We start from the raw sequence: 24118 nt of genomic DNA, 5'->3' as shown, positions 1-24118 counted from the left end.
TAATACTTTCCACTTTAAAAATCAAAATCCTTCCACTTTTTGAGGTTTCATCTTACTGATATTTAGAGAATCCATACGAGTGGTATAGGGTTGGGAATGTACTATACTTTCCATACTGAAACACATTGTTCAGCTGTCTGGTCAAATAACTTCACGACTTTGCAAGCTAAATTAAAAAAGGCCTGAAATGATCTCTCTTTCCTGGAAAGTCCCCCCTGTTCATCTGTATATTTCCTTGAAAAAAATGTCACCCAGCAGATGAAATGCTAACCAGATGTTAAGCTGCCATTGGTAGAGGGTGTCCTTTAACTCATAATGGCTCGATATCGCACAAGTTACAGCAGTGCAGCTCACACATGTCTCAGCTGTATTCGCTTTAAGCTCTCCCGGCGAAGGCAAAGCTATCTCTGCTGATTGTATAAGTCACTTGTTTCCGTAAGAGGATGGAAAAATGTCACGATCATGCTAGAAAAACAACCATGACATTCCAGAGGAGAGACAAGGCTTTAGCAGTATATATTTGTGATTATCATACCTGTCTGTAATTTATAGAAAATTGCTAATAATCAAAATACGTCTTGTGTTTACTTTTGTAATTGGATCACATGCTCTCTGGAGATGTACCTCTGCAAACTGTTTTGCTGGATCAATGTGAAAAAAGGGAACGTAAAATATCTTGTTACGTAATGATAAAAAACTCACAATAACACAAAGAACAAAATTCTACAAATATTTTATGAATCTAACAAAGTGATACATCCGTTTGGTGCAGGTATACGCCACATGAAAATACAATTTCAGAGCACTAAAAAACACTGCTTTCCAACATCACAGTATTATACGATTCCTGTCTATATTTACTGTTTAGTTTCCGGTTAAAAGGTTAACACCAACAACGTGTCCTGTTTTTATCCATAAATCACCAAACACTATTGTGTGCTTACATTATATATATGGAGGTATTGAGATGACAATAACAAATGCAGTATTTTTTTTACATTTTCTGGATAAAGTTTCCACTGTGAACAGCACTGAGCCAGCAGGCTGTCCTTGAATACAATTACCAAGTATCAATAGGGTGCCTCAGAAAAGTTATTTTATCACAGGAAAATTAAGTATTTTTGAAAATCTGTTATAATTCCTTGTATATCAATGCTAGACTGTGCAGGGATAATCTGAAATCAAACCAAATCTCAACTAAATGAAAGGTACTGAAAGAAATATTGTATTCATAGTTATAAGTATGTTTGAGTTCTTTACTATTTTTAAAGATAAGAAGAAGAAGAAAGATATTTTTTCTTTACTGTTCTTTTCCAGTCTGTCCCTCCAAATACAAAGGACTGAGATGAAGTCGGGCTCACATTTCATTGACATTTGATATTCTCCAACAACTGGAACCGTAAAATCATCACAGCAGAAATTGTGAAAACAGCTGAACTTGGCCTGCAAGCTGAAGCAGATACAGAATACTGGATCTTTCTGTGAAATATCCAAACAGATCTGTCCACAAACACATCAAGGCCTCTCCTTTCCCACCGGAACCTGCCCTGCATTACTACCTTGAGCTGGTGTTTGGCTCACGTGTTCAGGCTCTGGCTCTCTTCAGAACTTGTCAGCTGGGAGACTGCTTGGTGGTCGGTTTGTCCGGAGCACTTCTTCAGGTGGATGGGCACTTCTTCCTGGCCCCCGTTTCCAACTTTCTTAACCTTCTCCTTGTCTTTACGGTTCTGAGATGTCCCGCTGCTGCCCTTTGAAGAGACCGTCTGGCCTCTGAACAGCTGTGCTCGCTGCTGACAAAGGCCCACCTTACTGAGGAGGATGAATACGTCCCCCCTGAAGGCTTTCGTGAAGATGGCGTACAGGAACGGGTTGGCACATGAATTGAGCGGGTAGAAGAGCACTAATAAAATCTTGGAGTTGGAGACGGTGATGAGCGGCCGGTCCAGCGCGGCCGACATGGCGTAGAAGGAGATAGGCGCCATACACAAGAAGTCAGTAAAGATGAGGACAGCCATGCGCTTGGCGATGTTGGTATCCTTTGATCCAGAACGGTAGTGAGGGTTATGCACTGCGCAGTAGATCTTGAAGTAGCAAGCACAGATAACAAGAAAGGCCAGGATGTTGAGGACCAGCACTGACAAGATGTAGACCTGAGCCACTGTGGACTGGGTGTCCATCGGGAGACAGATGCTGACCTTCTGGTAACTGCTCACCCCAACCAGTGGGAGCAGGGCCAGTATGAGGCAGACGATCCAGCCGCCTAGCATCACGGCTGCCGCATGGTGCAGACGCAGCTTACGATCCAGCCGCATAGCAAAGGTGATAGCGTACCACCTCTCCAGAGTGATCACCGTCAAGGTGTAGACAGACAGCTCGCTTGCGAAGACCGTAAAAAACCCTGCAAGTCCACAGCCAGGGCCCGTCTGCCAGTCTATGGCATGGTTGAAGTACTCGGCTCGTGTGTGGAGGTCTACAGAGGCGATAAGCAGCAGATAAATTCCCATGCACAGATCTGCAAAGGCCAAGTGACACATGAGGAAGCGGGAGACTGAGAGCTTGTAGTGGCTGGTGAGCAGCACCAGGAGCACCACCACATTTCCCAGAACAGCCAGCAGACTCACAAACCACACAGACACTCGCAGGAAGCCAAATCCCATTATGTCCTCACAAGGATTGAACTCATCAGGCACTGGTGCACATGCCACCTCCTCTCCCTCCTCACACACCACATAATCGTAACGACTGTTAAAGTCTTGGCTGGTGTCCTCCTGGGGGTTCTTGAGGGTCTCTCCGAAACCCACATCCTCATCTGGCTGGCCCCCAAAATAGGCGTGGTAGTGGAGGCTTCCATGGAAGTCACCTCTCCTCCAGTCTTGGGACTCTCTGTGGCTTCCGTCATTTGGATCCTGGTCTGGGATTCTTTCCTCCACAACGTCCCCTTGGAGGGAAGGCAGGCCAAGGGGCCCCACAGAGCGCTTTTGATGCTGGTCGTAGAAGGCAGTCAAGTTACAGATAAGGTACTCCAAAAAGCTGAAAAACACATACAGTTTGAGTTTATAAAGTAATACAGTGGTCCTAATTTAGACAAAAATACAGAGACCTGGCTTCAATTCTCACTCACACTCAAGCGTCAAATCACATCATTTCATTTCTATATCCAGTTGTTTTGAAAGTTGTTATTAGTCTGGCTCAACCTTTTTCCTACAATAACAGCAATGATGGCATTCATTATGGCAACACTTTAAGAAGTTATAACCATCCACACGTCAGAGAAACACGTCAATCCCTGCCAAGATCCACACTGTACAAGTGCAGCTGCCCCACTCAGTATGGTAGATAATCCAAATACACAACAACACACGAGCATTCTATTGGACTCTGTTTGTCTTTCAAACACTATGGACACACTTCTTGTGATGCCTCAACTTAACTTTTCTGGCTCTTCTGCGTACAGTACATTCCTAGAATGCAAAATTAGAAGAATTGACCGCTCACCCTCGTTTTTTTTTTAGGTTTTTGAAGCCGCAGCAGTGGCTGGGGTAGGTGAGGTTGGCGATGGTCAGGTGCTTGAAGGTTTTGATTGGCGGCAGTTTCTTGAGGGCCCAGGCATCGCGCGCCTTCAGCTCCCGGAGAGAATCAACACCTGTGGTCGGTAGGGAAGTGATCCCTGTTAGGGACACGTCTCTTTAAGACAGAAAAGAAATGAAAGAATTTAAGAAGATACAAGTAGGTGCATGAACATAGATTTTTGTTGTTGGCTCTAATAATGGCAGAGTGGTCATGAAAGGAACGCGGAGGGGGCCCATAGTCCCCTCCAAAGCATGGGACTGTTCTTTGCAACATCCCAACCCCATGCAGGGTTCTTCACAGGTTTAGTGATTTCCCAAATGCGTGATTTTTTCGCCAGGAATGATGCAATGTGTGCATGGGTCAAAATTAACAAAACAATGAAATCCAATATAGTCACTGGAACCATACTATAGGTCCTCTGCACGGCCATGGCAGTGGTCAGTGTGTAGTCTATGGAAATATTGGATTTAAATGCTGATTTTGCTCCATTCTGTCTTTCCAGGCAGACATAAGACATCTGGGGGACTTGTCCCCTAAAGTTTATCAATGACTGGCATATTGAGTGCTGAGGTCACAAATGGGGCTCAGCTATACGTCCTTGATACGTGTGATGACGTACAATTTTCTGAATAATCCCATCCTGTAAGAATGCACTTGATGCTGCTAAAAAACAACACTGAATAGAAAACTTTCTTCTGCTACCAAGTACCTTTCCAGAATCTGTAATAAACATACTATCAGCAAATCTACAGAGGAGCCAGACATGATAACACCAGACATCTCATAGGTGGATTAATCAACACCCTCCACCTGGTTCCTAGAGTGAGGCCTCTGTCCTTCATCATCTTTAAACTATTGCATGTGGTATTTCTTGCGCTCTGCCGTCATGCCAAAGCCAGCTCAATCTCATCGGGACAGAGACCTGCAGGGGATGGACAATCTCACGAGCATCCTGTGTGATCCTCTTATCAGGACATTCTATTCAGCACCGGACACTCTCCCCCGTCCAGGGGCCAAGTAGAGGCCACATTTTCTCTCGCTTTCTTTAGTTTCCAAACCCATTAAACCTTTAAGTCATTATGCTTATTATTGTAATTAAATAAAAGAAACACAAGCCAAAGTATTTCATATTCACTAAGAGCCCAATTGTTCTCTTTTAGTCCCAGTTGCTCTCCCCACTTCTCTGCCCATTGCTCGTTTTTCCTCTCATGGGACACATTGTGTAAGGCTGTAAAAAATAAATAAGAAAAGCAGCACAGACTCTTAGTGTCAGTCTGATTTTGTCATTCCCAGATGTTTAACTCATGACCTCATGAAAGTGACCTCACTCAGGACATGTTCCTCAGTGGAACAACGGAGGAAGACCTGCACACGAACCCCATTTAGCTACCCAGACACTTTATGGCTATATCAGAGCCATAACAGCAACTAGATAGCCGTGGTAAAGGGTTCTGGCAATCAAACACTTTTCAAATGGAGATTCAGCTTGAAAAACCTTGAGAATGGCAAAAACAATGACAGTATCAGAGAAACGTCGGAAGTTTCTCCCTCCCGCGCTTGCACACAATGCGTTTCAGATTTCCTGGTCAAAGACACAGCTGTGGGGAATGATTTTTACTCTTTGCTATCCATTTCACAGACATGTCTCATCCGGTTTGCACATTATGAATGAGGAAATTGTTCAAATCTATCCTGACATGGTGTGAATAATGAAAGTACCAAACTAGGCCTATTATTTATTAATTTACCGGTATATGATCTTTTTAAAATGGGTTGCTTTATGTAAACCAAAATGTTTAACATCAGCCAACCATAGCGTTCCTTAGTTAGTGGTCATACCAGACCAAGCTGTAGCGGTAACCCCTGTGCGTACTGAACTGAGCAAGGGTGTGTTTTATTGCTTATGAGTTCAACATTTGATTTGGTTTTCTTCGTTTGAGAGCGTTTAAGTACGCTAAGCACATAAGTGTGGAACCAAAACCATCCACCAACATCCAATTTAACCAATGTATCAATTTAAAGTGTCACTTCCGCCCAGGTCTGAGCCTAAGTCCACCCTTTGTGTCATTTTGAAAAATAAAGTAGTCTGCTCTGCTCCCTGTAGTCTCCTCGTGGCAGCGAGCAGGGATGTAGCTGCTGCTGACCACCAGCCTGCTGTTCTGTTCATTTTCTGTAACCAGTGTAACGTTAGCATGAAAACAGGGTGGAATAAGCAAGGTAAGGTTAGCTGGCCTTATGAGAAAATGAGAAAATGAGAAAAATGAAACAACTTGATGCCCCATTTACACAGTTTTGTAATTAACATTGATTCACCAGACTTTGTAATGTTCTGATAGCTTTAATGGAGTTAACAGGCTTGTGCTGTGCTGTGATTGTAACGCTACACAGTGGTTACTGAAGAAGTAAACATGATCGCCGCTGTGTGGAGAGGCGAGGAGGGGGTCTGATCAGAGGGCGTAAACATGCTTCTATTTCATGACGTAGATTTGTCCCAAACAGTAATTGTTACTAAGAATTGTCGTTACAACCGAGGGCTGATTTAAAACCATAGACTGTAAAGAGACATTTTCAACCATGAAATGCAGATTGTTATAAACTTGGTAAGAAATATCAATGCCAGCATTGATGTGTTTCATCACAGTACAGTCATATATTTTAGTTCAGCTTGAGTGTTTGGTTACTCTTTTATAAATGTATTTAGACAGCAGATTAGGATTGTCATTGTCATTTTACATGCTAATAATACTCGGATGATGAAATCTTATTTTACATGCTAATAATACTCGGATGATGAAATCTTATTTTACATGCTAATAATACTCGGATGATGAAATCTTATTTTACATGCTAATAATACTAGGATGATGAAATCTCATTTTACATGCTAATAATACTCGGATGATGAAATCTCATTTTCCATGCTAATAATACTCGGATGATGAAATCTCATTTTACATGCTAATAATACTCGGATGATGAAATCTCATTTTACATGCTAATAATACTCGGATGATGAAAGCTCATTTTACATGCTAATAATACTAGGATGATGAAATCTCATTTTACATGCTAACAATACTAGGATGATGAAATCTCATTTTACATGCTAATAATACTAGGATGATGAAATCTCATTTTACATGCTAATAATACTTGGATGATGAAAGCTCATTTTACATGCTAATAATACTAGGATGATGAAATCTTATTTTACATGCTAATAATACTCGGATGATGAAAGCTCATTTTACATGCTAATAATACTAGGATGATGAAATCTCATTTTACATGCTAACAATACTAGGATGATGAAATCTCATTTTACATGCTAATAATACTAGGATGATGAAATCTCATTTTACATGCTAATAATACTCGGATGATGAAATCTCATTTTACATGCTAATAATACTCGGATGATGAAATCTCATTTTACATGCTAATAATACTCGGATGATGAAAGCTCATTTTACATGCTAATAATACTAGGATGATGAAATCTCATTTTACATGCTAACAATACTCGGATGATGAAATCTCATTTTACATGTTAATAATACTCGGATGATGAAATCTCATTTTACATGCTAATAATACTCGGATGATGAAATCTCATTTTACATGCTAATAATACTCGGATGATTAAATCTCATTTTACATGCTAATAATACTCGGATGATGAAATCTCATTTTACGTGCTAATAATACTTGGATGATGAAAGCTCATTTTACATGCTAATAATACTAGGATGATGAAATCTCATTTTACATGCTAATAATACTCGGATGATGAAATCTCATTTTACATGCTAATAATACTCGGATGATGAAATCTCATTTTACATGCTAATAATACTCGGATGATGAAATCTCATTTTACATGCTAATAATACTCGGATGATGAAATCTCATTTTACATGCTAATAATACTCGGATGATGAAATCTCATTTTACATGCTAATAATACTCGGATGATGAAATCTCATTTTACATGCTAATAATACTAGGATGATGAAATCTTATTTTACATGCTAATAATACTCGGATGATGAAATCTCATTTTACATGCTAATAATACTAGGATGATGAAATCTTATTTTACATGCTAATAATACTCGGATGATGAAATCTCATTTTACATGCTAATAATACTCGGATGATGAAATCTCATTTTACATGCTAATAATACTCGGATGATGAAATCTCATTTTACATGCTAATAATACTAGGATGATGAAATCTCATTTTACATGCTAATAATACTCGGATGATGAAATCTTATTTTACATGCTAATAATACTCGGATGATGAAATCTTATTTTACATGCTAATAATACTAGGATGATGAAATCTTATTTTACATGCTAATAATACTCGGATGATGAAATCTTATTTTACATGCTAATAATACTCGGATGATGAAATCTTATTTTACATGCTAATAATACTCGGATGATGAAATCTTATTTTACATGCTAATAATACTAGGATGATGAAATCTCATTTTACATGCTAATAATACTCGGATGATGAAATCTCATTTTACATGCTAATAATACTCGGATGATGAAATCTCATTTTACATGCTAATAATACTCGGATGATGAAATCTCATTTTACATGCTAATAATACTCGGATGATGAAAGCTCATTTTACATGCTAATAATACTAGGATGATGAAATCTCATTTTACATGCTAACAATACTAGGATGATGAAATCTCATTTTACATGCTAATAATACTAGGATGATGAAATCTCATTTTACATGCTAATAATACTTGGATGATGAAAGCTCATTTTACATGCTAATAATACTAGGATGATGAAATCTTATTTTACATGCTAATAATACTCGGATGATGAAAGCTCATTTTACATGCTAATAATACTAGGATGATGAAATCTCATTTTACATGCTAACAATACTAGGATGATGAAATCTCATTTTACATGCTAATAATACTAGGATGATGAAATCTCATTTTACATGCTAATAATACTCGGATGATGAAATCTCATTTTACATGCTAATAATACTCGGATGATGAAATCTCATTTTACATGCTAATAATACTCGGATGATGAAAGCTCATTTTACATGCTAATAATACTAGGATGATGAAATCTCATTTTACATGCTAACAATACTCGGATGATGAAATCTCATTTTACATGTTAATAATACTCGGATGATGAAATCTCATTTTACATGCTAATAATACTCGGATGATGAAATCTCATTTTACATGCTAATAATACTCGGATGATTAAATCTCATTTTACATGCTAATAATACTCGGATGATGAAATCTCATTTTACATGCTAATAATACTTGGATGATGAAAGCTCATTTTACATGCTAATAATACTAGGATGATGAAATCTCATTTTACATGCTAATAATACTCGGATGATGAAATCTCATTTTACATGCTAATAATACTTGGATGATGAAAGCTCATTTTACATGCTAACAATACTAGGATGATGAAATCTCATTTTACATGCTAATAATACTCAGATGATGAAATCTCATTTTACATGCGAATAATACTAGGATGATGAAATCTCATTTTACATGCTAATAATACTCGGATGATGAAATCTCATTTTACATGCTAATAATACTCGGATGATGAAATCTCATTTTACATGCTAATAATTCTCGGATGATGAAATCTCATTTTACATGCTAATAATACTCGGATGATGAAATCTCATTTTACATGCTAATAATACTCGGATGATGAAATCTCATTTTACATGCTAATAATACTCGGATGATGAAATCTCATTTTACATGCTAATAATACTAGGATGATGAAATCTTATTTTACATGCTAATAATACTCGGATGATGAAATCTCATTTTACATGCTAATAATACTAGGATGATGAAATCTTATTTTACATGCTAATAATACTCGGATGATGAAATCTCATTTTACATGCTAATAATACTCGGATGATGAAATCTCATTTTACATGCTAATAATACTCGGATGATGAAATCTCATTTTACATGCTAATAATACTAGGATGATGAAATCTCATTTTACATGCTAATAATACTCGGATGATGAAATCTCATTTTACATGCTAATAATACTAGGATGATGAAATCTCATTTTACATGCTAATAATACTAGGATGATGAAATCTCATTTTACATGCTAATAATACTAGGATGATTAAATCTCATTTTACATGCTAATAATACTCGGATGATGAAATCTCATTTTACATGCTAATAATACTAGGATGATGAAATCTCATTTTACATGCTAATAATACTAGGATGATGAAATCTCATTTTACATGCTAATAATACTCGGATGATGAAATCTCATTTTACATGCTAATAATACTAGGATGATGAAATCTCATTTTACATGCTAATAATACTCGGATGATGAAATCTCATTTTACATGCTAATAATACTAGGATGATGAAAGCTCATTTTACATGCTAATAATACTCGGATGATGAAATCTTATTTTACATGCTAATAATACGAGGATGATGAAATCTCCAAAGACTTGGATGTAACTGGCTCACCTCTTGGAAATGAGTTATATTGTATGTGAGATAAGAACATGTGTCACCACAAACAGGTACTTCAGGTATACTTACAGAAGCATGGGGCCGCTGATGGTGCCCGCAAAAGCCTTTTCATCCATCTTAGTAAGATACCTGTTCCTGTGAAGGTCTCTGGACAGGAAAGCACAAATTGAAGTTTATTAGTAGAAAAGCTATCCTTCTCATTTCAATCCGACTGACAAAGGCATGGCATAATATTTCCCCTAGCCTCATCACCGCCCAGCTCTCTGTTTATTTTCTCTTATTTCGGCGGTGAAACATGACAGAAAAAGGCCTCACATACATTGTTGATTTAAATTAGACAGTGTGATGGTGTTCTCCTTAAACACACTGCACCCTCACTACACCATCAGTCTGAATCCCTTACATCTAATGAGGATAATAGACCTGTGAGGGGTGTGTTTGTCTTGGTCAGGGGGCGCTGGGATCAATTGTCCCCTCTGAGCAGATCAGGCGCCAACACAAACGTCCGTGTGCAAAGACTCACAAGTCACTGACCAATGGCTTAATTAGGCTCTTATATGGACCCGGGATGTGTGTAGGTGTTGTAAAAGAGGAGATTGAAATCATTAATAACTCATATCCTGAATAAACAGGATTCCGGACCAGCGGGTGACAGGAAGAAAGAAAAGATGTTGCGTCAAGAGAAGAAAAGGAAGCACTGCTTAACTTTCTCTTAAGGCACTGAGGCTATTGAACATACAAGTGTGACTGCAAACTGATGTCTACAAGTCACCGAGAGCAGAACTTTGAATGCAGACTTCCTGATTCACACTATTGGAAACATATTTTCATGAGAATATATTTATTATGTTTAATATATTATGTATGAGAACTATTCATGATTCATTGGTAAGGCAATACACATGCCAGATGTGCCATGCAGAAATGGTTTAATCCAGACAAAATACAGCAACATCATTTTTCTGAGAAATGTAAGACCTCTAAATCGACTGATTTTGGTGTGACATATAAACAATTAAATAAAAATGTGACTTGAGAATTGAATTTCATGAAAACGCTGTTGAAACAGTGAATCATAAATTGAGACATAACTAACGTAATACACAAGTAACAATAGCATGACACTGCTCTGATTAGTCAGTGTAATAGCATGTCCATTCGTATGTGTCTGAAACTGCTGAACAAAATTAAAGGAACAGTTTGTTATTTTGGGAAATATGCTGATTCAGTTTTCTTGAATTGAATTAGATGAGAAGATTGATCCCACTCTCATCTCTGTATGATTCATATGAAGCTACAGCCTGCAGCCGGTTCACTTCACTTTGATGTCACCATAAAGACTGGAAACAGCTGAAATAGTCCCGCACATGACATCCAATAAAACTACAAGCTATTGTCGTTAGACTTAGGTGCGGAATAAATGAGATATCGTGTGTTATTAAGTCAGCTTTAGAGCTGCTGGTAGGTGGATGTCGTTACCTTTGGACAGAGCCAGGCTAGCTGTTTCCCCTGTTTCAAGTCTTTAAAGGAACAGTGTGTAGCATTAGGGGGATCTATTGGCACAAATGGAATATAATATTAATACGTGTCTTTTCTTTAGTGTATAATCACCGTAAAATAAGAATCGTTCATTTCCTTACAATGTGCCGTTTACATCTACATACAGAGCGGGTCCTCTTCACTGAGCTGGCAGCCATGTTTCTACAGTAGCCCAGAAGGGACAAAACAAACACCGGCCGGCCCTAGAGAGGACCATTCATGTGTTTGAGTCGGCCACCTAACTTCTCCTACACACTAAATGATGCCAAATCACACACACTGCGCATTCAGGAGCCGGGATTAAGCGGCTGCTGGCTGTATGAAATACCTACACTTGATCTAGCTTGGTTCCATTGAAGGCATGATGTTGGATTTCTCTGAAGCCATTTCCATACAGCATCCTGGAACAAAAGCAGAAGTCAGTAATATCAAGATAATAGCACTGATTACAATATGTCTCTTTAGATTTAATAACCAATCTACTGAATGAAAATATGTTCCATGTGTTGATGCCTCATCCATTTCTGCGCAGCAGTGACACAGATAAGTAGGACCTGCTGATTTCACATTCTGTGGCGAGGTTTCATCTGTCTGTGCAATTTTGTGGTTTTTATCCCAACATTTCCTGTAACATTCTGTTTTGTGGAATAAAATTGCAGTCCCTCTTCCCTCCTCGCTCCCAAACCTAACCGTGTACATGTGATTGCCTGTTGTGTTTTCAGAGTCTATGTACTTGTTTTTTCTATCTTTAAAAAATATAGTGAGTTCAAAGTGAGGACATGTTTTTAAACATGAGGTAATTTTGCCCAATCCACACTTCTTCTCGTGGCTATTTTAGGGTTTCGATTGGATTTAGGGATAAAGGACACTCACTGTGTATTTACTACATTGTTTTACCTAGTTCACTTTCCCCTTGTGTATTTTGTATACAAGTGTATGACACAAACATACATGTAATTGCATGAAGATAATCAGTTATTTTTCTGTACATTTATGCAGGTGCATATCTGCACATGTCCATGCACGTGGTTGCTCCTGCACATATCTTACACTGTCAGCACGTCGCTTGTGATGCCACGGAATGAGTTGGCTGGAATCTCCGTGATGAAGGGATGATCAACAACCTCCCTGCAAAGGAAGACACCGAATGGAGAGGAAATGAAGTCGTGTTAATAATAGAATAAGAAATACCTTACGCTGGAAAGTGGCACAGGGAGGGATGTAGTTTATTACCGTATTCTCAAGTTAAATTAGATGGAGTGGGTGTGAGTATAGATGCTCATTTTGTGTAGACATTCAGAGGGTTATATATGAAAAGGCAGATACTTATTGACAACAAAGATGCAGAAAGCACAGACTGATCTATAGGGCCCATCACACTGGACGCGGAGCCGTTGGAAATAATGGGTTTCAGAGACAGCGGCGGTGTTGTTGTTCTGCGTAAAAGGCCCATTATGTGACGTCTTGTAAACTAATAACACACAATCAAATTCTTGAAGGGAAGTGGTCTTGTTAGTAGCGGCATTTCTCAAAATTGAGACCACATTTCCCATAATCCCGACAATGTTGTGTTCCAAACATTAATGTTGCTTCCTGCCCCTCCGTCTTACATGGAACACAACGGATGGTAAACATCTAAGAGGTGATTTCATACTTTATTCCTTTTGACATTCTTAAAGTCGTATAAAATATAGTGTGACAGTCTTGTTGGTTTATGATAGTTATGGCATTAATTTGGCAATTAATTGCTGACATTAAAATTCCACACGTAGCAGTTTGAACTCGTGTGTTAAGTTTGAAAATGGTAAAGGTATACCAACTTACAGTATGAAGTTCATGTCATTAGAGTGGATGTGGCTCAAGTCAGGGAAGAAAGAGAGGCCGGTATTGAAAATTCCCCTGAATAGCAAGAGGATAGAAACAGTGAGGACATACAGTAGACACAACAGAGACTACAAGCTCCTTTAAGGAGAACAGGTACATTACACCAGCCTAATGCAAAAGGGTAATGAGCATTTCTATTACAAACATATTCCTTAAGATCTGAGTTTGGTTTCACGACATAGTTTAATAATAACCAGCCCAATTCATTGACTGGCATATTCATGTGTGACACCAAGACCAAGTCGTCTGGTTACAAGCCGGGGGTTCATAAAGGACTTATAAGTCATCATGAGACTTTAACATTTTTCTAAAAAGTTAAGAGTGAGCATTCACTTTTCTGAACTGGACCTGTACCACTGCATTAAACTCAAAGGAAGCATGACTCACTCTTGCCCATACTGGTGCACACAATGCTACGAAGAGATCACAATGTCTAAATTATTGCCAGACGTAAAGTATTTTAAATATATACAGCACGTCTTTTTGGATTACTGTAATGTCAATATGAAGGAGTCACTGACAAATATGAGTCAATGACAAAAACAGTATGAGTTCAAATAAAAAACATGCAATGAAAAATACTCACAAGTATTTGAGGTTTGGGAGATTTTGAAAGGCTTCTGGGTGAATGTAGGTCAGACTCTTTGCATTACGTATCTCTCTGAAAGACCAGACAAGAAACAAATGTCCTCAAAATGCACTTACACATACAAACACAGTCACTCAGAGCATAAGTAAGTACTCAGGAAATGATTTGAACACACATTCAGAAACACACACTTATGACTTGCTGAGAGAACAGAACGCGGTGCATGCCAGTGTGCAAGAGAGGGGAAGTCGGTGCAGACAGCCAGGGCCGGAAGTAGAGTCCAATTAGTGTTTCATTAGTGTGTTTACTCTGGTCCGCCCTGGGCTGGACCCAACACCTCTCTCTCTGCCCTGTGAAGCCATGTGGTGCTGTGGAACATGTGTCCTGGCCCTTCTTCACACACACCCGGGACCCCACAAACAGCCCAGCACACAGACAGGGCCAGGTCAATGGAAGTCACTGAGCGGGAGAGCTTGATCTTCCCACTGGTGGTGTTAAAACACTAAAGCGACACTGAAATATCTGAGAGCAGTTTATCAGTGAAAATAACCGTGTCCCAGTCTGTCAAGCAGTCTCCAACTGCTGAGACAAAGAGGTGAGCTGGACAGTTTGAATCTTTGTCACAACCCTTTGAACTCCAGAGGGTCAACGACACAGTGTGTTGAAACTTCTATTTCCTTTCACTTGGATTCTCCATTGATAAAGTTGGTTTCTTTGGGTGGTGGGTGGTCTTTTCTTTGGTGCCTTTGGCTGGTCAAGTCTGACAAGGTTTGCACTCTTGAATCCAGCCTTTCTAAAAAGTAGAATCAGGTTCATGTTGCCATAAATGGTACCATCATCACATACTGTGAGAAAGTAGCCTGCACAAAAACATATTCAACAAAGGAACACAATCATTTCATACATCAATGATTCCATCATTTAATTGGGCCAATGATGCTCTTGTGACTGAATTGTTCACTTTAAGATCATGTTTTTCACACATTGTCACATAATGTATCCTCTTTGTATATGAAGAGCCTCTTCTAGTTTTTTGTCAGTGCACGGGTCATCATTTCCACATGATGTGCTCATGTTAAAGCAACATTTATTGGTTGTTTGGCCACTTGGGGGCAAATAACAATGACATCTTATAGCCTCATAAAGGTGTTAAGGTGAACGTATTAGCAAACTGTTGACTATGTAGTCATCCAGCAGACATGGGGTAACATTAGCATTAACTTGGAGTCGTGTGTCTGGATAAAAGTCCAATATTCTCTCTCCTTTTATCCTTTCTTTGTCTCCACCAACTCCTGAGGCAGAGTTGGGTCTTTAGCTGCTAAATGCTCCACTCTGTTCACCAGCCAGTCGCTAACTGTCCTTGTCTGCTGTTAGGTGTTAAGCAGGTAGCATACCGTGTGTTTATCAGAGCCGGAGCTTCTGCTGCTGGAAATGAGGGTTATGAGAACGATGAGATTAAGTTGCAGGCTGTAAAACCTAAACAATCTGCTCAGAGACACTATTAAGTTCCGTAGAGCTGAGGGAAACTGCTGAGTCGGCTCATGATTTGTAACTACATTTACATTGACACATATTAATTGGATCAATGCAGCTTTAACTACCGATTTTATTTCCTGTGGATGACCCAGACAAACATGCTGATGTTGCTGCTGGAAAGATAAAATACCTACTTTCCTTTGTGCCAGTTTTTTTAAGCACAAATGACCACAAATGTTGAAGCTTTCGTGAACTGTGTGTGTTTTTTATAGGTTGATCATTATGACATTCACATCACTTGCCAACATATGATCAAAACTGAGATTCATCTATTTACTGTGCCAGTAAAAAGCAAGAATTCTTGACATTGGTGGTTTCTCTTGTTGGTGGCATGAAACCTACTTAACCCAGCTCCCTCTGACTTCGCTGCTTCAACTGCAGTCTTAGATCCACAGCTGCTGTCGGCCTCGAGCAGCCAACAGGAAGCGGAGCATTAATTTGTGTCTGACCCTGAAGGAAACCTGAGAGAGATGCCATTATCTGATGTATTGCCCTACACCACACCAATCAGTGGCAAATAGGCCCCGGAGATCCAAAATACACCCCCAGAACACGGATTCAACCCTCAGCTCGCAGTTTGAATTATTGTTTCTGTCTGTGTTTTGATGTCTGGAATTCGGCAGCTAATAAAGGAAGACAAAAAGGAAGGGTAATTGAGATAAAAAGGACAGCCACGTGATAAACCAAGTCATGTCCAATGAATCTCTGTAGCTGTTAATCATAGCTACTGTCTCAAACGGCTACGCGTGCACACATTTTATACTGTCATTGAAAAGTGGAAACACACAAACTGCTGTGTTACAAAGATGCTGTAACTTGGAACAAATCATTCACATAGGCAGGAAGTCTTGCAGTAATATATGTAGTGCTAGGAGGTGTTCTGCTAGAAAGTGTGTGGTCCACCCTGAGACCAAGCCATACATCTTTATCCCATAATTGAGAATAGAGTGCACTCCAAGACTTTTCCCCCTGAGCTGCTTCAACAAGAATATGAAGAAGACGAGGAGAGGACCCACATACTGGCTGTTGTTCAGCCTCTCTGTTCTGTTTAGACCAGGATCAGTAATAATGGATCAGATAATAAGATATCTCACCAAATTGAATTGTTTCCCATCTAATTTGCATGCAGTGATTCCTACAACCGGTATTCTTTTGTCAATTTCTTCAAGGGGGAGTGAGGTGAAACTGCTCCGATGAGGAGCAGTAAGTGGTGTGCAGGGAGAAATAAGCTTCTGATCTGTTTCTTCCTTGCTTCCATTTGCTGCCGGCAAGGTTCAGAATTAAGCATTTTTGTCTCCAGAGAGCAAATGGAGCAACTTAATCAATAAAGATCAATAAAGAGCGTGCCATTTTCCTTGCGTTACTCACATATGGGTGATTTTCTTCAGGCTGTAGAAGGAATGCCTCTCCAGCCTCTGCAGCGTCACGTCCACTGATATATATCTAAAAGAAATACACAGAGCTTATACCAAATCTGTACAAATTGTACAAATTTGTACAAATTGCCTTTGTATTGTCAAAATAATGATGTTTTCTAACCATCTGTTTAACTTGAAAGAATGCAGGTACTGTACCAGCGTGCAGGCGAAATACAAGACGTGCTTTAAAAAAAAGAGTTGGTGTGTGGCTCTCAAAATGATCCGAAAGTCTGCAACTCTTTCCTGAATTTATCAACCCACCTTGCCTAAAGCCTCCAAAGTCACGGGTAATTTTACAGGTATGCACCCCACATATACATTACCCAATCATCAGTCACGCTGCTCCAATTTGTTATTACTTTGTAACAAGAATGCTCTTTAAATAAACCATGAATTTAGCACTGGATCATCCTTCACAATGACTAGATGAAAACACAACGTATGTTCTCTTTGCTTATATTACTTATAGTCTGACTCAATCTACCGTGCAGTCATATTATCTGGATAGAGAGCACTCCTTGCTGCTAACAGAAAACCTCTCATCCACCTCCGTCTTCCTTCATGCATGACTTGGACGCAAATGTCGGACTCAGCGGCTGGGGATCAAGTGTGCATTTTAACTCTACACATCTCTACTGGGAATCTAAAATCACCACACACCCAAAACGCTCTGGAATACAAGTCAATGTCCAAGCCCCGCTGCGGTCGAAGGACCAACATTCCTATTGAAGGAACGCATTAGCGCTTCCAGCTGTGATTAGGAGCCAGCAGTGATGCTAACCAGAGAGCAAATCATCTGCTTGGGTGGGAGACAGAGAGGAAAAGGGTGGGCAGTTTGGAACCGGGGTCGGTTCTCACTTTTTAAGCAGAGCAGTTGAAAGGCAACAGGTGGACGAGAACGACTGTAAAGGGTTTGTGTTTGAATGAGTGCTGGGCAACGATGACAATTTTTAATCGCGACTAATCGCATGATTTTCTGCGATTAATCGCGATTAATTGCGATTAATCGCATTGTTATGCGCAAAGTTCAATAATGAATTCAAAAGTAGTGTATTGCGCACTTTTATTCTAAAAGTACTGCTGTATGAACAAAGGGTCAACAACATTTGGTTTGCAAACTTTAAACAAATCAGGTTGTTGTTAGCAGCAGTATTCTCTTCACACAGCAGCAGTTCTATCTCTTCACTATCTGTGCTCAGTGTGTGACTGTATGTGAAACGTTCCACTGCTGTGCAACAGGAATAACATGTTTCAGCACGTTTCATCTAAATGTGTGTCTTCATGACAGTCAGAGCATGTGAATGCATTTACTGTTCATCACTATAATGCTGTAACTCCGAGGTGATGATGGTTACCCAGCGATGTCCAGTGGTCTCCAGTGAGAGCAGCAGCTGGTACACGTTGTAACGCCGTGGCTTTAGTCGTCCTCTCCTTTAATACAACTCGTGTGTTCTTCTTGTGACGGTGCATCTTCAGGCTCATAGGTTGCGATCCTACGAACGTTCCTCAGACCGACATCTTCCACAACACTAACCGGCTGCAGTGTGTAGCTCCACTTCTCTGTGGCATTTGTTAGCTTGTCTTGCTTTTGTTTATCTATACTTCTCCCACACGCTGTATCAACGTAGTCTGCCGAAGACGTCCTCCACTGTTTGTTTGGGTGATTTGCTGGCATCAGCGGTGTGTATTGCATTAAAAAAAAACTGCGTTAATGCGCGATAAAATAATTGTTGGCGTTAATTCATTAATGCGTTAACATGATAATAACGCGTTAACTTGCCCAGCACTAGTTTGAACAGCAGTTAATAAAAAGTGTACGAGCCTTGAATGGAATAATCCCTCTGAAAAAATTGCCACTCACATCCTGGAGATGTTGACCATGTTGGCAAAGGCGTCTGCTGGCACCGATGACAGACGGGTCTCGAAAAGCCATCTGGTTGGAAAATAAAGATGGACATTTTAGTAGTCACAAACACATTTTACTCTCAATGTCTTCTAATTAGCAAGGTGTTCTTTAACATTTACTAGATATCTTGGTAAACACGCTTCTTTGCTTTCTTGCAGAGAGTTAGATGAGAAGGCAACTCCCACATCTGTAAGGTGGGCTAAATATGTAGCTAACTAGAGCCAGCAGATGGTTAGCATAGCTTAACTGGAAACAGCTAGTTTGTCCAAAGGTAACACAATTTGCTCACCAGTACCGTAATTGACACATGTTTTTATCTGTTAAAAAAAGTGTGATAGCAACATATTGTGGTTTTATGGTAGCTACTTCCTGGTCAGGAGCTCTTCTTGGACTCTGTTGCCTGGCAATTGCACTTGGCCAAGAAATAGTCAGCCCCACACCTTTTTGTACAGACTAAACAAAGTAGATAATATGTGAGGTGTGAGAAGGTGATTTAGAAGTGCAGACAGGTGCTTTTGTCCGTGTGGTCCTGAGCAAGGCTAGCTTTTTCCTTCAGTTTCAAGTGATTCTGTTATCAAAATCTAAATTTCAAATCAATCATTTTTGTCTTTACAACTTTCCAATAACTCTCAACAAGAGGAGATCTAAAGATAAGAGATGAGAAAAAGGGAAAGACAGATAAAAGCCAAACACTGATACATTTCAGAAAAAACAAAAACCTGGATGTGACTGGACCTGAGCTGGCAGCCAAATGAAACAATGTCTGGGTCTGTTTCGAACAATGTTTCAGAAAAGGTTAGGACCTAAGTGTGGGATACACAGTTACACATTGTTCAGGATACATTAGTACTCAGTGTTACAGATACACTGTGAGAGCTGAGACAGAAAATATTCACAATCTCATCTATACTCCTATATTGTATCCACAAATCAAACTTTTTAGCTTTTTGCTGTTTTTGAGTAAAAGGAGAAAAAAATCTAAGAGAAATAATTTGACATTTTAGGAATTACACTTTTCAATTGTTGCTTAGATGAGAAGATACATGTTACACCCTTATCTGTACTGTAAATAGCCTATAACGCTGTAGCCAAGAGATGGTTGGCTTAGCTTGGCATAAAGGCTAAAAGCAGCTAGCCTGGCTCTATCTAAAGGTTAAAAAAACAGCTGCTAGCTGTAGATTTATATTTAACATACAGAAATATTCTTATCTGACTCCTGGCAACCAAAGAAAATAAGATTTTCTCCCAAAAACGTAAACAGTAGTCTGTATTGTTTTTCCCAGCTAGTCAAAATGTGTTATTTCTTTCCTGTGATCTTGCAGCAGATGTTGTTGTGGTGGATTTGGGAATGACAACATAGTAATAGACTAGAGGGAAGAGATAAGGATGGTAGCCACATGTGTTGATGTCATGTTGTTTCTCCAGAACCAGCTTGAAGGAGGATGCACATTCAGAGTTTGTTCCACTGCATCCTGTCTCAACTGGCAACAGTGTGTGCATCCATTTGGAAACAGGTATAAAAAGTGACTCAGCCAAAGCGAGCATCTTCACGCACCTTTGGTTGATCATGGGAACAATTGACTAATTCAGAGCCTGAGATCTGGCCCGTGGGTCTGAATTCGGTTCTCATGGGGTGGGGGTTTAGTTGGTCAGTAGACACGGGAGCACAGCACCCTGCACGCGCTCTGACAAACTCAAACAAACAGCGGGACACAGAGCAGACCCTGATACCAAACACCCCTGTCAGAACCGCGCTGTTTCACCACCGCGCTCAAACCCAAATAACGGCATGCATTTTCTCCCAGGAGCGCGGGGAGAAGACCAATGAGCCCATCTCGGAGGCTTGAGGAGAAAACGACTCCCCCGACTTCTCATTTTGGATAGAAACTCGAGAAAACACACAGGATGGGAATTGAGTTTGAAGTGGGGAGAAGCCATACAATTCATAATATTGCCAGCGTTGGATTGACATCATTGCTGTGTTTACTATGGGCTCCGTCTCCTGATGTGTAATGGTCTATGGGGACTGGTAGAGAGGGTCAGTTACATACTCGGCTGCACATTCAACCTCCAGTGTGATTCAATGTAAACTCATGTAGAAATGCTTTCTAAAAGATAATTCCCAAAAGAATAATCCGTACTGTCCTCTCAGCCAGAACGCTTGGATATGCAACACACAGTTACCTTTTCACTTCATTTTTCTGTTCTAATCTTGTGTGTTCTGAGTGTACAGTAGCAAGATAAAACAAAGTAGTTGTTGGTGGTGGACAGTGATTACCATTTGAATTCGTTTTATTCTAGGTTTTATAAAATATAAAACGAGTCTTCTTCTAATTCCGTGAGGTAACTACTGCAGAAGTAACAGTAACAATTTCCATTGCACGATCCATTGGTACAAAGCTGGGGAACTGTCAGTATTTCCAGTAATCTCAGCTCATCGTGATCAACGTGCCACTTTACAATTAATCCCAGTGCTCATCTGTTACCATTCAGGAAACAGCGTTTTCACTCTTTCAGTCAGTGTTATTAGATGAGAGGTCGAGGGACATCGAATATAACGAGTTATCACATGTTTCAACTCCAATCCAAAGATTCTGAAGTTTTTCAAAGACTGAAACTGTGGCGTTTTTCCCCTTTTCCCTTGAAGTCTTTTTTTCCTCTTAATTATTCTCAAATGGTACTCTCGGGTGTTTGAGAAATGTGCTGTTAAAGGTAAATATTGTATTTGAATGCATCGTCCAGACGCAGTCAGGACTCACGCTACGCAGGCTTTCAAGCGTGTCTGTGCTTGCCTTTCCACCTCTCTGCCTCCCAGTGACACATGCACTAACCTCCACGCACACAAAGGACTCCAATCTCTAAGTATCCACACATGCATACTCACACACAGACACGCACAGGCGTCTGCTTTGCTGGAACATATTCCTCCACAAAATTATTTTTAACCAGACTCTTTCATTGATGAAGCAGGGGTACAGCACAAACCTCCACCAATGTTGAAAACATGTTGGAAAAGCAATATATTCCTCTTATTTGCTTTTTGACAGAGAGTTAGATGAGAAGATTGATGCCAATGAGAGGAGTATTGATCTATTTGAACTATTTGACCCAAAGACAAGGTTCCTATCATGTGATTTTTGAGTAGAATTTTGACCGCGACGAAACAAAGTCAAGTGACTTTCTAAGCATAGTGCGTGGCTGGAGTTAGTAGGGCTGGACTGCACAGGCCTGACCAGGGCAGCAGGGCCGTTCATTCCTGTGTGTGTACAACAAAATCAAACTCCCTCACGCCTCATCTGCTAGGACATCCCACTCAATACACAGTCTATTTTGGGCTTATTTTTCTCATCAGGAGGGTTGACAATCCTGTGCTTAGTGGCATGCTTTCATGTCTCTATTCTCCTGGAGGGCTCTGGGTAAACTTTGGGCAGGAATGTGAGGAAATCGTAGGGGACATTGGGACACGTGGTCAAGTGAATTGGGGCAGTGATCAGGAGATAATTTGATGTGATCGGTGCTGTTGGAGGCGATGCAAAGTGCTGTTTGGGATTGAAGGATGGAGGGATGGTTATTAGCGAGCCCAGTGCTTGTGAGGAATTTTGTGTCAGTAAAACAGTAAGGGAGAGTATCAAACTGGTTATTTTCACAACAACTTCATTGAAAGTTCAGCTAATACAATGTAACAGTACCGTCTGATTTATCACTAAAGAATGCTGATTTAAATGGAAATACCCTCCAGTTGTGTGTTTCCACACATGGCTCGGAGTCCCTCTGAAGGGCATGTGCTTCCATCACTCAAGGCCATGGCAAACCGGTCGCTCTCTGTTGCATCATGTCTGCCCCGTACTTAAGCAAATTAGGAAGCGTAAAAGCCCTGCTACATTTTTCAGAGGTGACCCTGACTTATTACATCATGTTGGCTCCCAGGATAACAAGACGACAGATTGCACACAGATCAGCTGTATGTTATCATTATTAAAAAAATATTTCTGTTGGTTTATTTCCCCTCTGCTAATAAGACACATAGCCTCCTCTCCACTGATGACAAGGGTTTTATTATTTTGGATGATCATCTTTGTAGTACAAAAGTGAAGGAAGATGTAAGCCTTGGATAAAACTTCTCTTCTCTTTTCTTTTCTCTCTTTTACACTGTACATCATATCGATTTCTGGGTGTTTGTCGGACAAAATGAGCAGCTTGAAGGTGCCATGATGGGCTCTCACAAGCTGTAATGGGGATCCCAATTTTCTGACATTTTATAGTTTAAGCATTTATTTGAAAAAAATAGTCAACAGAAAATCACGAATGAAAGTAATCATGTTGCGTCCCTAGCTGGCAGTAATAGTATTATACTATCAAAGTATATACGGTTACTAGAAAGTGGACTGGGTGTACTTCACTATGGTGTAGTCTGATATCAAATAAGATGAGACCATTATCTAAATAGTGTGTGTCAATGTTAGCTTGATTGTCAGTGAATTAGCATACTATTAAGAAACAATAGGCTATAAACAAACATCAAAGTTGAAGCTGAATGAATAAATGTGAGCAGGTGTGTTTGTTGTTTTTCAGAAATGTCCTTTTTCCTTGATTTAAATGTCTCTTGTCCACAGAGCATGCCTGCAGTACGGCCACTGTAAGGACCCTGAAATGTTCAGTCTTCTGTGAAATCTTCTGAAGTGGACATTCTGGGTTGCTTCTCTTTCTCTCTGATATGTTTCTCCCTCCATCCTCAAATATCTTGAATACAGTTAACCTACAATTGCAAGATTTAGGGGCAATTGATAATGTGATGATGTTAGATATTGTACTGTAAACTGTAATGCTGATTAAAGAGGCAAATGAAAAACCAAAAACTGCAATTAAACCCACAAAAAAAGACTATATATGTCTGACAAATTCAGGTTGTCTTTTTTTATTTTTTATTATGGTTCCACTGGTGGAATAATGTTTTTTTGTGTAAAATATGGTTCGAATTAATCAATAATTAAAGCCAATTATAAATCATTCAAAAGTTTAGTGTTCCTTTAATGTATTTAATGTAGATTGGCTACATTCCACATGAAATCCAGTATCAAGTCACCCTGACACCTTTGGAACATAGCTA

General features: G+C 39.7%; 1 protein-coding gene across 1 annotated transcript in view; it reads right to left on the bottom strand.

Moving 5' to 3' along the window:
* Positions 1-1577: 1577 nt before the first annotated feature.
* Positions 1578-24118, bottom strand: part of tshr (thyroid stimulating hormone receptor) — a gene marked incomplete at both ends in the record, with an annotated part of 22895 nt that continues 354 nt past the window's right edge. Inside the window, 9 exons of the mRNA XM_079291275.1 lie at positions 1578-3030; positions 3496-3684; positions 10209-10286; positions 12011-12079; positions 12729-12806; positions 13503-13577; positions 14149-14223; positions 17056-17130; positions 18967-19038. Of these exons, the coding sequence (XP_079147401.1) occupies positions 1578-3030; positions 3496-3684; positions 10209-10286; positions 12011-12079; positions 12729-12806; positions 13503-13577; positions 14149-14223; positions 17056-17130; positions 18967-19038 (2164 nt within the window). The remainder of the gene's footprint in view (positions 3031-3495; positions 3685-10208; positions 10287-12010; positions 12080-12728; positions 12807-13502; positions 13578-14148; positions 14224-17055; positions 17131-18966; positions 19039-24118) is intronic.

This window comes from Melanostigma gelatinosum, assembly GCF_949748355.1.
Source record: "Melanostigma gelatinosum genome assembly, chromosome: 19".
In the NCBI taxonomy this organism is placed as follows: Eukaryota; Metazoa; Chordata; class Actinopteri; order Perciformes; family Zoarcidae; genus Melanostigma; species Melanostigma gelatinosum.
The sequence above is the reverse complement of the archived record's forward strand: the minus strand, read 5'-3'. Positions and strand labels throughout refer to the sequence as shown.